The sequence below is a fragment of the Danio aesculapii genome, chromosome 15 (assembly GCF_903798145.1).
Source record: "Danio aesculapii chromosome 15, fDanAes4.1, whole genome shotgun sequence".
In the NCBI taxonomy this organism is placed as follows: Eukaryota; Metazoa; Chordata; class Actinopteri; order Cypriniformes; family Danionidae; genus Danio; species Danio aesculapii.
In genome coordinates this window covers 11761162-11773459 of record NC_079449.1, presented here as the reverse complement: position 1 = coordinate 11773459, position 12298 = coordinate 11761162, and the positions used below count along the sequence as shown (strand labels likewise).

The 12298-nt window shown below is 35.4% G+C and overlaps 1 protein-coding gene across 1 annotated transcript in view; it reads left to right on the top strand.

Moving 5' to 3' along the window:
• Positions 1 to 12298, top strand: part of aplp1 (amyloid beta (A4) precursor-like protein 1) — a 125033-nt gene that overhangs the window by 104411 nt on the left and 8324 nt on the right. The window contains exons 5-14 of the mRNA XM_056473034.1: positions 35 to 231; positions 1160 to 1482; positions 4483 to 4610; positions 4699 to 4773; positions 8301 to 8459; positions 8787 to 8915; positions 9182 to 9281; positions 9369 to 9536; positions 11853 to 11876; positions 11958 to 12025. Coding sequence (XP_056329009.1) covers positions 35 to 231; positions 1160 to 1482; positions 4483 to 4610; positions 4699 to 4773; positions 8301 to 8459; positions 8787 to 8915; positions 9182 to 9281; positions 9369 to 9536; positions 11853 to 11876; positions 11958 to 12025 — 1371 coding nt within the window. The remainder of the gene's footprint in view (positions 1 to 34; positions 232 to 1159; positions 1483 to 4482; positions 4611 to 4698; positions 4774 to 8300; positions 8460 to 8786; positions 8916 to 9181; positions 9282 to 9368; positions 9537 to 11852; positions 11877 to 11957; positions 12026 to 12298) is intronic.

Here is a 12298-nt window from a genome sequence, read left to right as displayed (position 1 = left end):
GCCGCAGTCATTCATCTCCAGCTCTGCTCTTCAGGCCTGCACCGCTGACAGTCTGGAGCTGCACAGTTACGGGATGCTGTTGCCTTGCGGTGACCGTTTTCGCGGAGTGGAGTACGTCTGCTGTCCTGGCAGGACAGGATCGAGTGGACGTGGAGAAACGGAGACTGGAGATGCTGTGCAGGGAGAAACAACACCACTCGTGTCTATGGCTGGAGACAAAACTATCACCAGGTAAATGTGACTGTTATGTATAGTAGTCAGTGGTGGAAAGAGTGCTGAATAATCATACTCATGTAGCCAAAATAAATGTAGCACAAGTAAAGTAGAAGGATCTGTTATACTAAAAGTATGAGTAAGATGTTCAAAAATGGCACTAGAAAAAGTGTGAGGGAGAAATTATTTCAATAAACATAACCAAACATGTTTAAGAACAGCTTTAAAAAGTGAATTATTTATTAAATTACCCATATTTAAATCAGAATATGTCTTTCTGCAGTTCTTTTTATATTTCAAAGACCTCCTACATATATAAATTATACAAAATGAACATTATTTCTTTTGTGAAACATTAAATTTAATTAGGCTACATTATAGTTGGACCCATGTTATTAATGGAATTAAGAACTCAGTTTTGTCTCTTGCCCTTTGAATAAATGGACAAAACAAATCTTTAAAATGTTCTACAGAAGAAAGTCATATGATAGATGAGTAAATAATGACAGGATTATCAATTTATAAATTATTCCATTAACAAAACAATTAGGTATTTTATGGACAGTAATATAAGTATATTAGTTTATTAGCTTGAAAAAAAGATTAAAACAATACTTCTATCTTCAATAAAAAAGGAGATGTTGATAATGATATAAATAAATGTTACACTGATTGTGATCTAAATGTTTGGGTCTCTTAAAAAGAGAATCGCTTCAAAAGAGTCAAATCATTTTGGGTTCACTGTACTCTCTGATTTACTAAAAAGAATCACTTCATAAGAGTCATTTATTCCAGACTACACGTTTTAAACTTGAATCAGCTAGAAGTGTCATTTGATGCTTGATTCCATAAAAGGAGTCACTATACATATGAATCATTCCTTTGAGAATCAAAAAATCTTGACTTGACTAAATCCAGTGAAGTAAAATCCTTCTCATTCAATCAGTGTGAAAACAACACCGCCGACTCCCAGCCCTTCTCCTGAGACGGACATCGAGGAAGACGACATGGAGGAGGAAGAGGATGAGGTGGTGGAGGAAGAAGCAGAGGAGGAAGAGGAGGAGGAAGAGGAAGGCAATAATGAAGCAGCAGCTGAGGTTGAGGAAGCTGAGGAGGAGGAAACCGCCACCACGGTCAAATACCAGGAGGAGTACGAGTATCCCATCGACTCTCATTTCCAGGGCCAAGACTACATGGACAACTTCTACTACGACAAGAACCTCCAGACTGCCAAAGCCTCCACCCAGCCTCAAACACGGATGGACAACAGTGAGTCTAAGTCATATATAATATGTCAGGGGTCATAAATTCTAACACACACTCAGCGGAGGTTAAACAGAATACTTGAGACAGCGCATTTCTATGCTTCCTCTTTAAAGGTGCCCTGAAGTGCTTTGAAATGTGCAATTTATATTTGATGTTTGACGTAATCGCAACTGAATAGAGTAGCTCCTCCCCTTTTTTCTTGTACAGTAGTTTTAATCACAGCTCTTTCAATGGGAGTGGTTCAGATTAAGTGCATTAACTGAAAGCAAATGAAAAGCATCTTGAAGGGGGCGGGACATGTCAGATATTAGAAAGCATTTGATTGGTCATGATTTGGTGAGAAACTGCAGTAGGTGGTGACGTGAAAAAATTGTTGATCGATTTAGGCGAAAATGACAAACTGCAAGCTTTTAGACGTTTTTATCAGTTTTATATTTTCTAAACACGAATTTTGTCACTGTTATGAAGCTCACTAGCTAATGCCCAGCAGGCACAGGACGTCAACATGATGTCAGATTGACGTTGTACCCCAAACAATTTTGCTTGGAAATGTCAGAAGCCAACGTCAGAACCCAATGTCAGATCAATGTCCAACATCGGACAGACGTTGCATTTTGATTACTTTCCAATGCAACCTAAAAACAACAAAATATCAACATTTAATGATGTTACAGCTTGACGTTGTGTGGGCGTTACCACGTTGACGTCTATCAGGCGTTGGATTTTGGTTGCCATACCTGACGAATAAATGTCAGTATTTGACATCAATATGACATTTGTTTAAGATGTTGGCTTGAAGTTGGATTTTGGTAACTTTTCAACACAACCTAAAATCAACCAAATATCCAAGTAATTTCACGTCATTATTGGACGTCAAAATAACATTGTTCTTAGACGCTGGTGACCTAAATCTAACCTAATATTAAAATCTTATATGTTGTGTGTTTGCTGGGTACATATCCTTAAAACTAACAGACTAACATCTAAATATTTTTAGTTTTATTTAACAGGACCTTTAATCCCTCTCATAAACAGAAGATTCAAATAGTCCTCCAGGATTTCAGTGGAAATTTCAGTTTTTTTGCAGTGAAATTAGACACGAACAACATTGTTGTACAATTTGTAGAGGTGTGAACTGGTCTCACGGTTACAATTATCATGCCAATTCGATATCTTGCTGCACTATGGTGCATTGATGATGCTTTCTATACACAATTTTATATTTTGCTTCACAGCACAAGAAAAATGTATGAATATATTTGAGCAATTCCATGCAAATGTCAATCTTGCCATGAAAAAAAATAGGTTTTGGCCAAAATAGCCAAACCGTTTCTGTGTTTTTTGTGTAGGCGTGTACTTTACAGTACTGTAAAAATACTCAATGTCTCTGTCAGTGTTTTCACACAATTATATTTGATTTACCAAAGTCACACAAGTGGCAATTTTACATCCATCACATCCATATCAGAGAGATGTCACATCCATAACGAAGCTTTTCCCTCATGAATGCAAAAATGTAAAATCAAATAAAATCAGCCATGTTTGTTCTATAGAGAGACAACTCTTATCTTTTTGATTAGCATCGTTTCTTTTGGTTTGTGCAGTTTAATTCACAGAATTTCTACAAAGTATGTTGTATACTGTACACTTGCAGACTTTTTTGGTCAAATCCATAACGTATGTTTATTTTCCTCATTTAAAATATAAAAAAGTTTACAGATTGATATTTTTCTGATCCCTTAACTCTGTGGCTAGTTGTTTTTAAAATATAAAGATATGTTTTAATATAATGTTAACATATATTCCTCTGTCAATCTATGTTTTGAGATTTTACTGCAAATGTGACATCCATAATGCTGGAATTGCTCAATTATATATTATTTGTAATACATTTTGTTCTTTAATACAAACAGTCAGATATACAAACTGTTTCTTTAAAAACTTAAGTACAGGCACAGAACAACATGAGCATTTATGGCAAATGAACAAATGTAAATATCCTGCTTGCTTTCTGAGCCTTGTCAAGTGAGTTATGCGAGTATGATTGGTCACGAGCTGGTGCTGTTCACCGATGATAAACACTGATAAAGGGCAGCGGCGATCACAGCTGATCTATGATAGACACGGAGAAAACTCGCTCTGCAGACACGCTAAAGACTAAAGACATGTGGTACAGGTGAATTGGGTAAGCTGGATGTTTCCCAGTGATGGGTTGCTGCTGGAAGGGCATCCGCTGCATAAAACACATGCTAGATAAGCAGGTGGTGACCCCAGATTAATAAAGGGACTAAGCCGAAAAGAAAATGAATGAATGAATGAATGAATGAATATTGCGCATTGAATTCAATTACAACTACAAACTGTGGGTAAGAAATGTAAGCAAACTACAAACATGGCAGACGTGCATGACCAACTGTCATGTAGAGAGGTTTTGGTAAAGTTTGACTGATATTATTTAATATCTAGCCAACTGGAAAATATTAAAGTCCCAGATGGCTTGTTATATTTCATCTACAAGGACAATGTGAACTAATACAAAGACGTGTTTGGTCATTAACTTCTGAATGCATAATTATACAAAGACCTGAAGAGATTTCGGTTACACACTCTTCAGAACAAAAGTACATACTTTTATGATGTAGTGCAAGTATGTGAACTGGAATGCTGCAATACTGTGACTTTAAGTGTTTACCTCTTAACCTTATAATGCCTACTATATCATATGTGTTGCATGAAGGACTCGCAATCATCAAACTGTTGACAATTTCATATTACGATGATGTCGTGACACATTTAAATCTGGCCAAAAGTCTGTGGAAATGTAAAAAAAAATGCTTTTACATTAAATTCTGTGATTGAAGTGCCAAATCCTAGAGGGACTGTTTAAAGTGAACACACTGTTCGTATTGACACCGCTAAGCCCTAGTGATCCTCTTTTGATTGAATAATTGATTGAATAATCACTGATTGGTGTTTAATGAACTCTTTTTATTCTGTCATTAGTGCCCACTCCTCGTCCTACAGATGGTGTGGATGTTTACTTCGAGATGCCGGGGGATGACAGTGAACATGCCAACTTTCTTCGTGCCAAGATGGACCTGGAGGAACGACGAATGAAACGCATCAATGAGGTGAGGGAGGCGTGGGCTTATTTTATTGTTGTACGCAAATGAGACGTCAGTGTTTAAGAGGCTTTCTTGGTTTTATTTGTGTATTTAGATCATGAAGGAGTGGGCTGAGGCAGACAACCAGTCCAAGAACCTGCCCAAGTCTGATCGCCAGGCACTCAATGAGGTACAGAAATGAATTCATTCAGGAATAGTTCACCCACAAAATGAAAATTCTGTCGTTTACTCACCCTTCATTTGTAACAAACCTTTATGAGTTTTTTTTTTATCTTCTGTTGGTAGGTAAATAAGGAAGATATTTTGAAGAATCCAATCAAATAGTATCACTTTCTTTTTCCTACTGTGGATGTCAATGGCTATTAGTTTCCAACATTCTTCAAAATATCTCCCTTTTTGTTTAACAGAAAAAAATTAACTCATAACGGTATAAAATCACTTGAGAATGACTAAATAGTCAGTATTTTTTTAACTGTATTTCACAATGCCTTTACTGGTGGAATAATAATAGTTGTAATACTTTTATGCAGTACAGATGCATTAAATTAGTAGAAGGTGACAGGAAAAACAGTTATACTGTTACAAACCATTTCTATTTCAAATAAATGCTGTTATTTTGTTGCTTCAATGAAGGTCCCACCAATTCAAATGTGTAAATAACCAGAAATAACCCCTAAATCACAAAATTTCAGCTATGCATCTTAGAAATGAATAACATTTTAAATACATTCAAATGTAAATTGGTCAGTTTTGCAGTCTAAAAAATGTCAAATTGGGTAAAATATGGACTAACACAAACATTTGGTTACAATTGGTCCTATCAGTGAAATTTCAAGAGGATAACATGCTTATGATTGACCACAGCTGGTCCCGCATTAGCTAAAGCAGATTCACCAATCAGACGATTCCTAAATTCAGTTTCATACCTCAGTTAAGCTATGGTCACACTAGAGTTTGTGTGTGCGAAATTCTGTCGTGCGGCGCTGCGAAAAGGGGCAGGATTAAACAAGCTTATTAGACATTAAAAAAGTTTTACATTTCTGCCCAGAGAGGTCGTGTTTTGGTCCTTGATTGGTCTCATGCAGTCAAGTGATGCGATTTAGCCGGTTAGAGTTCACCAAGCTTGAACTTTGCACCGCAGCAACCTGCGAAACTTGACGCATGACCCCGCGTTTCTGGTCTGACGCATTCGCGTGCGTATGAATGGAAGTATATGGGAAGAAAAGTCAAGTGTGACCGCAGCTTTATCTTCACCTTGATAATTGCCCCTACTCCTCCTCCCTTTGTCACGACTGGGTATCACAAAAACACCGGAAAGATCCAAGTGCAGCAAAACACAGTTATTGTCAAACAATGAAGATCCAAAAAATGACAAGGGGACAGGCAAGGTACTAAAACCGACAAAAACAGGAAGTGCAAAAACTAAGCACAAGAGTGAATCAAACAAAAACTAAATCCAAAAGCATAGTGATGATACTATACAAATTGATCAAATAAACCAAACATGATGAACCGGACCACAAATAAAGCAGGACAGAACTAAACAAAACATTGCAAATCCAAAGGCAAACTAAACACAACATAACAGTGCTTATAAAGACAGAACTAATTAGACAATGAGGAACAGCTGGAAGCAAGGAGTGATGACTAGAATACAAAACGCAAAAACCAAAGCAAGAGCTGGTGCTCTTGAAGACCACCAGAGGGCACTGCAGCTGGTGTGACACCCTTTTCCTAGATAGAGCAGCACGGCGGCCCAGTGGTTAGCACAAGAATGTCATTAGTTCAAGTCCTAACCAGGCCAGTCGATATTTCTGTGTGGAGTTTACATGTTCTCCCCGTGCTCACGTGGGTTACCCCTGGGTTCCCTAGTTTCCTCCCACCGCCCAACGACATGCAACATAAGTGAACTAACTAAAACTTGCACCACAGATGAGCTCTTACCCAGCAGTATACCTCAATAGCAATCCCTAATTTGTCTTTAGCCATAAACAGCAGGGGAGTTCTTGGGGAAGAGACTTCGATCCTCTCTTGCCCTGCAAACAGAAGGGTGCCCCAGGCTCGAGGATCTTCTGAGCTCAGGGCTCTCTCCCGGGACAGCATGCCAAACACGCTTTATATTCAGTCATTAGCCAAGTGTGAACTCTTGAAATTGAATTCAAATAATTAGCCCAGGAGTTGGGTTAGTCCCTATTACACCCAAAACTGGGTTGAAATAACCTGCCATTTTTTAAGTGTATATATATATATATATATATATATATATATATATATATATATATATATATATATATATATATATATATATATATATATATGTATATATAAACATTGTAATAAACAATAAATTGGAATTGCTCTGTTTATTTATCAAATAAAAACACAGCAACTTTTCCTATCAAACCCAAACGTATACTACAGATTTTGTTACATTTACTGTAGTTTTTTCCCTTCAGCTTGAACCAATGCTAATTTAGTTTCTCATGACTATCTTATGACTGACCCTTATAATTAAAATGACTGCATCTTATCTACTTGAAGAGTCTGATTTCAGAGTAAAATGGGTTGCACATGATGTACATAAAGGTTACGGCAACAATAGCACATATCTTATCCTTCACATCCTGCCAAAAACTCTTCTTTGAAACAATAGAAACTAAAGAAACTGCCACTTTTAAAGGGATAAAATAACCCCCCACTCACCCACCACCACCACCATGTCAAATATGAAAAATGGGTAACCAGTAACCATCGACTTACATTTTTTATACTTATATTTGTGGTGAGCAAGTTTAAATTTTGGGAAGAACTACTGTACTTTTTTTTAATGATAGTTTAAAAAAGAAAATTTCCTGTTAATTTAAACATCCACAGTAAAACATTGAAGAAGATTTTTACTGATTTTATCTGTGGTTCTTGCTGATTCATATAATGGCAGTGAATAGTGATTTTGTAGATTAAAATAAACATATACACTGTAAAAAATATCTGTAAATATCAGTTTCCATATTTTGCCATTATGAGAACCTGATCTCTGCTCTGTCAACTTTTGATGTTGAAAATTCAACTGTAGCATTTAACAAAGTGACTTTTATTGACATTTTAGTAGTTTAAATATTATAATGTAATAATATATAGAGAAATAAGTCTGTAAAATAACAGGAAATGTACTGGAAATTTATTACAAGGTTCTTGTAGCATAATATAAACACCAACCCAGACAATATGTCACTTTAAACTATTTAAAATGTTAATAAAAGTCCTTTTTCCTAACTTTCCAAGGTCCAAGAGTTGTTGGAAGAAAGATCAAGTTCCCATAATGCAACTCAAAAGCATAAATAAACAGAAAAAAAATAAAAACATGAATCACAAAATACGGACGGTTCATTCCACTGTGGCGACCCCTGATTAATAAAGGGACCAAGCCGAAAGAAAATTAATGAATGACCACAAAATACGGAAAACTGCTAATTTACGGATATTTTTTAGTGTACAAATGAGTCCAAATCAATAGCCATGTTTTCTGATGACACACTGAGGTCTTGTAAAGTAAAAACTAACCTGTCATATATTAAATATCCTGTTTCACTAAGAATGCATCACAAAAAAAAAAGCGAAATGAGTTGCGAATGCTGGCTCATGTGTTTTTAATAATCATCACTTTGACTTTTTCCCTCATCTTTTCAATATTTCCAGCACTTCCAGTCAGTCCTGCAGACTCTGGAGGAGCAGGTGGCTGGTGAGAGGCAAAGGCTGGTGGAAACACACCTGGCCCGAGTGGTGGCCACCCTGAATAACAACCGCAGACTGGCTCTGGAGAGCTACCTGAGCGCAGTGCAGAGCGACCCACCACAGGTGCAGCCCTTCATTATTAACATAATACACTATTTCCACATCAAGAAAAGAAATTTAGTTCGGTAATGCTAGCAAAGGGAGCAGTAATACAGGACAATATTGACACAGAACAAGAAAAGAATAGGGTATTTCAGAGGAATATTGTTAAGATTAGTTAATATGAAGCAGTAATAAACAATAATTTTAGAGCATTTAATAATTTTATCTGATGTTAATCTTAACATTTATGAATCTATAATTAAAATCAAAGGTCTCTGTTTATCATTTTGAATGGAATGTAAACTAAAATCAATTTTCCTTTCTGCTTTCTGACACCTGAACACACAGCCGGACCGCGTGCTTCAGGCTCTGAAGCGTTATATGGCAGCAGAGCAGAAGGACAGACGACACACTCTTCGCCATTACCAGCACATCGAATCTGCAGACCCTCAGAAAGCAGAGCAGATGAAGTTCCAGGTTTGAGACAAACATCTAGAGACTCTATTTTAACGATCTAGGCACAAAGTATAAAGCGCATGGTTTATAATAATACATTAGGCTTGATCTTGAACCATTGAGATTTCAGTGTGGGAGGAGCTACCAACCACAGCATGACAGGAATACAGTAGAAACAAAGATATCTGTATAGGATATATCTACTTAACACATATTTAAAAAGATCAATTTTAGTAATAGATCTTGCCAAATAATAAAAAAATAAATGTAATATTCTGTGTTTGCAGGTGTACACACATCTGCATGTGATTGAAGAGAGAATGAACCAAAGTCTGGCTCTGCTCTATAAAGTCCCCGGCCTGGCTGAAAAACTCCACGACGAAATCCGTAAGATGGCTTTGTGTCTTATTCTACCACAAAGTCTAATTGTTTTGCTAAAAATATATAATTCACTCACTCTGTGTGTCTGCGCAGAGGAGTTAGTGAGAACAGAGAGAGGAGACATCAGCGAACTCATGACCACTTCCTTCTCTGAGACGAGAACCACCGAAGAGCTACTTCCTGCTGAGAGCGAAGAAGAGCGAGACGATGAGGAGGAAGAGGACAGAGCTTTCCAGAACAGACCATATCCACCACGCATCGGTACACCACACACACACACAGATCCACACACACTTAACACTGAACACATGCAGAGCTCAGCATGTACTGTATCAGCACACACTCTAAAAAATGCTAGGTTCCACTTAAAGGTGCAGTATGTAATTATCACCACTAGAGGGAGCGTATTCGCAACAAACAAAGGCATAGTTTGAGAATGCCATAAATGTGACATCATGGAAGTTGTGTTCTTTATTGCATTAATAAAGAATTGTGCCAGCTTACTTTAAAAAGGTAGTTTGAACAAGCAGCAAAAATACATATACAGTTAAAGTCAGAATTGTTAGCCCCCCTGAATTATTAGCCCCCCTGTTTATTTTTCCCCAATTTCTGTTTAATGAAGAGAAGATTTTTTTCAACACATTTCTAAACATAATAGTTTTAATAACTCATTTCTAATAACTGATTTCTTTTATCTTTGTCATGATGACAGTAAATAACATTTGACTAAATATTTTTCAAGACACTTCTATACAGCTTAACGTGACATTTAAAGGCTTAACTAGGTTAATTAGGTTAACTAGGCAAGTTAGGGTAATTAGGCAAGTTATTGTATAATGATGGTTTGTTCTGTAGACTATTAAATAAAAATATAGCTAAATGGGGCTAATAATTTTGACCTTAAAATGTTTTTAAAAAACTTAAAAACTGCTTTTATTCTAGCCAAAATCAAACAAATAAGACTGGGGAATGAGGAAATGGGAAATATAAAAAAAAAATTGGCTAATAATTCTGACTTCAACTGTATATATATTTTTGTGTAACCCCTTTGAAAATTAAGATTTTTATCGATTTCCTTTTAAATTTGGACAGTATATATTGGTGCATGTTTACAAAACTGATTTATTAAACAGTTATAGTAAGCAAAAGAAGAGTGTGGTCAACTAACATACTTAGGATAAGAAAAATATTGCAAAAAAATCTATTAAATGTAATACACAGTAAAAATGCAGGGTTCTCCACAGTTCATTCATGTTTCACCACCGCAATTTAATTAAAGTAACTTTAACAAATTTAAGTAGATTGAGCATAAAACTGTGATGTTTTCGTCCAGTTAATCTGAAGAATTGCGTTATTTCATCACACATTAAATAAGTAGTTTGAACAAGCAGCAAAAAAAAAAAATGTGTGCACCCCCTTTGAAAATTAGATTTACATTGATTTCCTTTTAAATTTGGACAGTAGTTGGCGCTAATAGCCTAGTGGTTAAGTGCGCCGACATATAACACCATGGTATTCACGGCGACCTGAGTTTGATTCCCGGCTCGTGGTCCTTTGCCAATCCTTCCACTCTCTGCTCCCAATTTCCTGTCAATTCTCTGCACTATTCCATCTATTAAAGGTTTAAAAACCCCTAAAAAATAAATAAATAAATAAATATATATATATATATATATATATATATATATATATATATATATATATATATATATATATATATATATATATATATATATATATATATATTTGGACAGTATGTATTGGTGCATGTTTACAAAACTGTTTAAATAAACAGCTATATAAGCAAAACAAGAGTGTGGTCAGCTAACATACTTAGGATAAGAAAAATATAGCAAAAATTCAATTTAATCAATACACTATACAAATGCAGGCTTCCACACAATTCATTCAAGTTACCCCAACATAATTCAGTTAACTTAACAAATTTAAGTAGATTGAACATAAAACAACAAAGTTGTCCGAAAAAGAAAACTCAAGAATTATGTTGTTGCAGTTCTTTTTAAAATAAGTCGTTTGAACAAGTGGCAAAATCATTTTTTGAGTCTACACTGTAAAAAATGCAGGGTTCCTTCATGTCATCCCAGCACAAACTGATTAAGTTAGCAATGTTTGTTTTTTTTTTAAGTTGATTGAACATAAAAACAGTTAAACTGTCCCACAAAAGAAATTTAATTTTGAATTGAGAATTGTGATGTTTAAGTTACAACAAGCAAAAAAAATTAAGTGTATATGTTTCTTTTTCTATTTTTTCCTTGATTTTTTCCAGTTCCTTAAAAAAATTGATATCTTCTTCTAAAAATCATTGGGGTATATTCATTTTGCACCATGATCTTAAATCATTTTCTAGATTAGTTTCATGGTAAAACGCTTTGTATTGGCTAATCTATAGATCAGATTTGCACAAAAATCTAACTGTGTTCCATATAAAGTGAATTTAAAGGCGAGATGTTTTTTTCTGATGAATCATTTAGGCACTGATTAAAGCATTAGCATTTTAGCATTCTGTTATTATGATATATATCCTTCATCCTTTCTCTTTATTTTTCCACATTGTAGATCCCCAGCCTGTTGAAAAGAAAGGTGATTATAAATCTCATTCGTTCTGTGACATATTTGATGTGTGAATGCGATGTTGAATAACTGACTGGTGTTTGTCCACAGTTTCTTCAGTGGACGAGTATGACTACACCACCTCTGAGAGAGGACCCACTTATGAATATGAGGAGAAGGTTTGGACAAAATCTGCTCTTAGACACACAATATAACATTTGCATTCGCAACAGTACTTTTTTTTCTATTTGTACAGTTTATGCAAATTATGTGACCTACTCTATTGCATGTCCAATATGGCCGTGTGAAGTTTTGTGGTAAAAAAAATATTGTGTAAATTAAATAATACAAAAATGGGTCACACTTTACAATAAGGTTTTATTAGTTAATGTATTTAATAGCATTAACTAATTATGAACAATACTTATACAGCATTTATTAATCATTAGTTT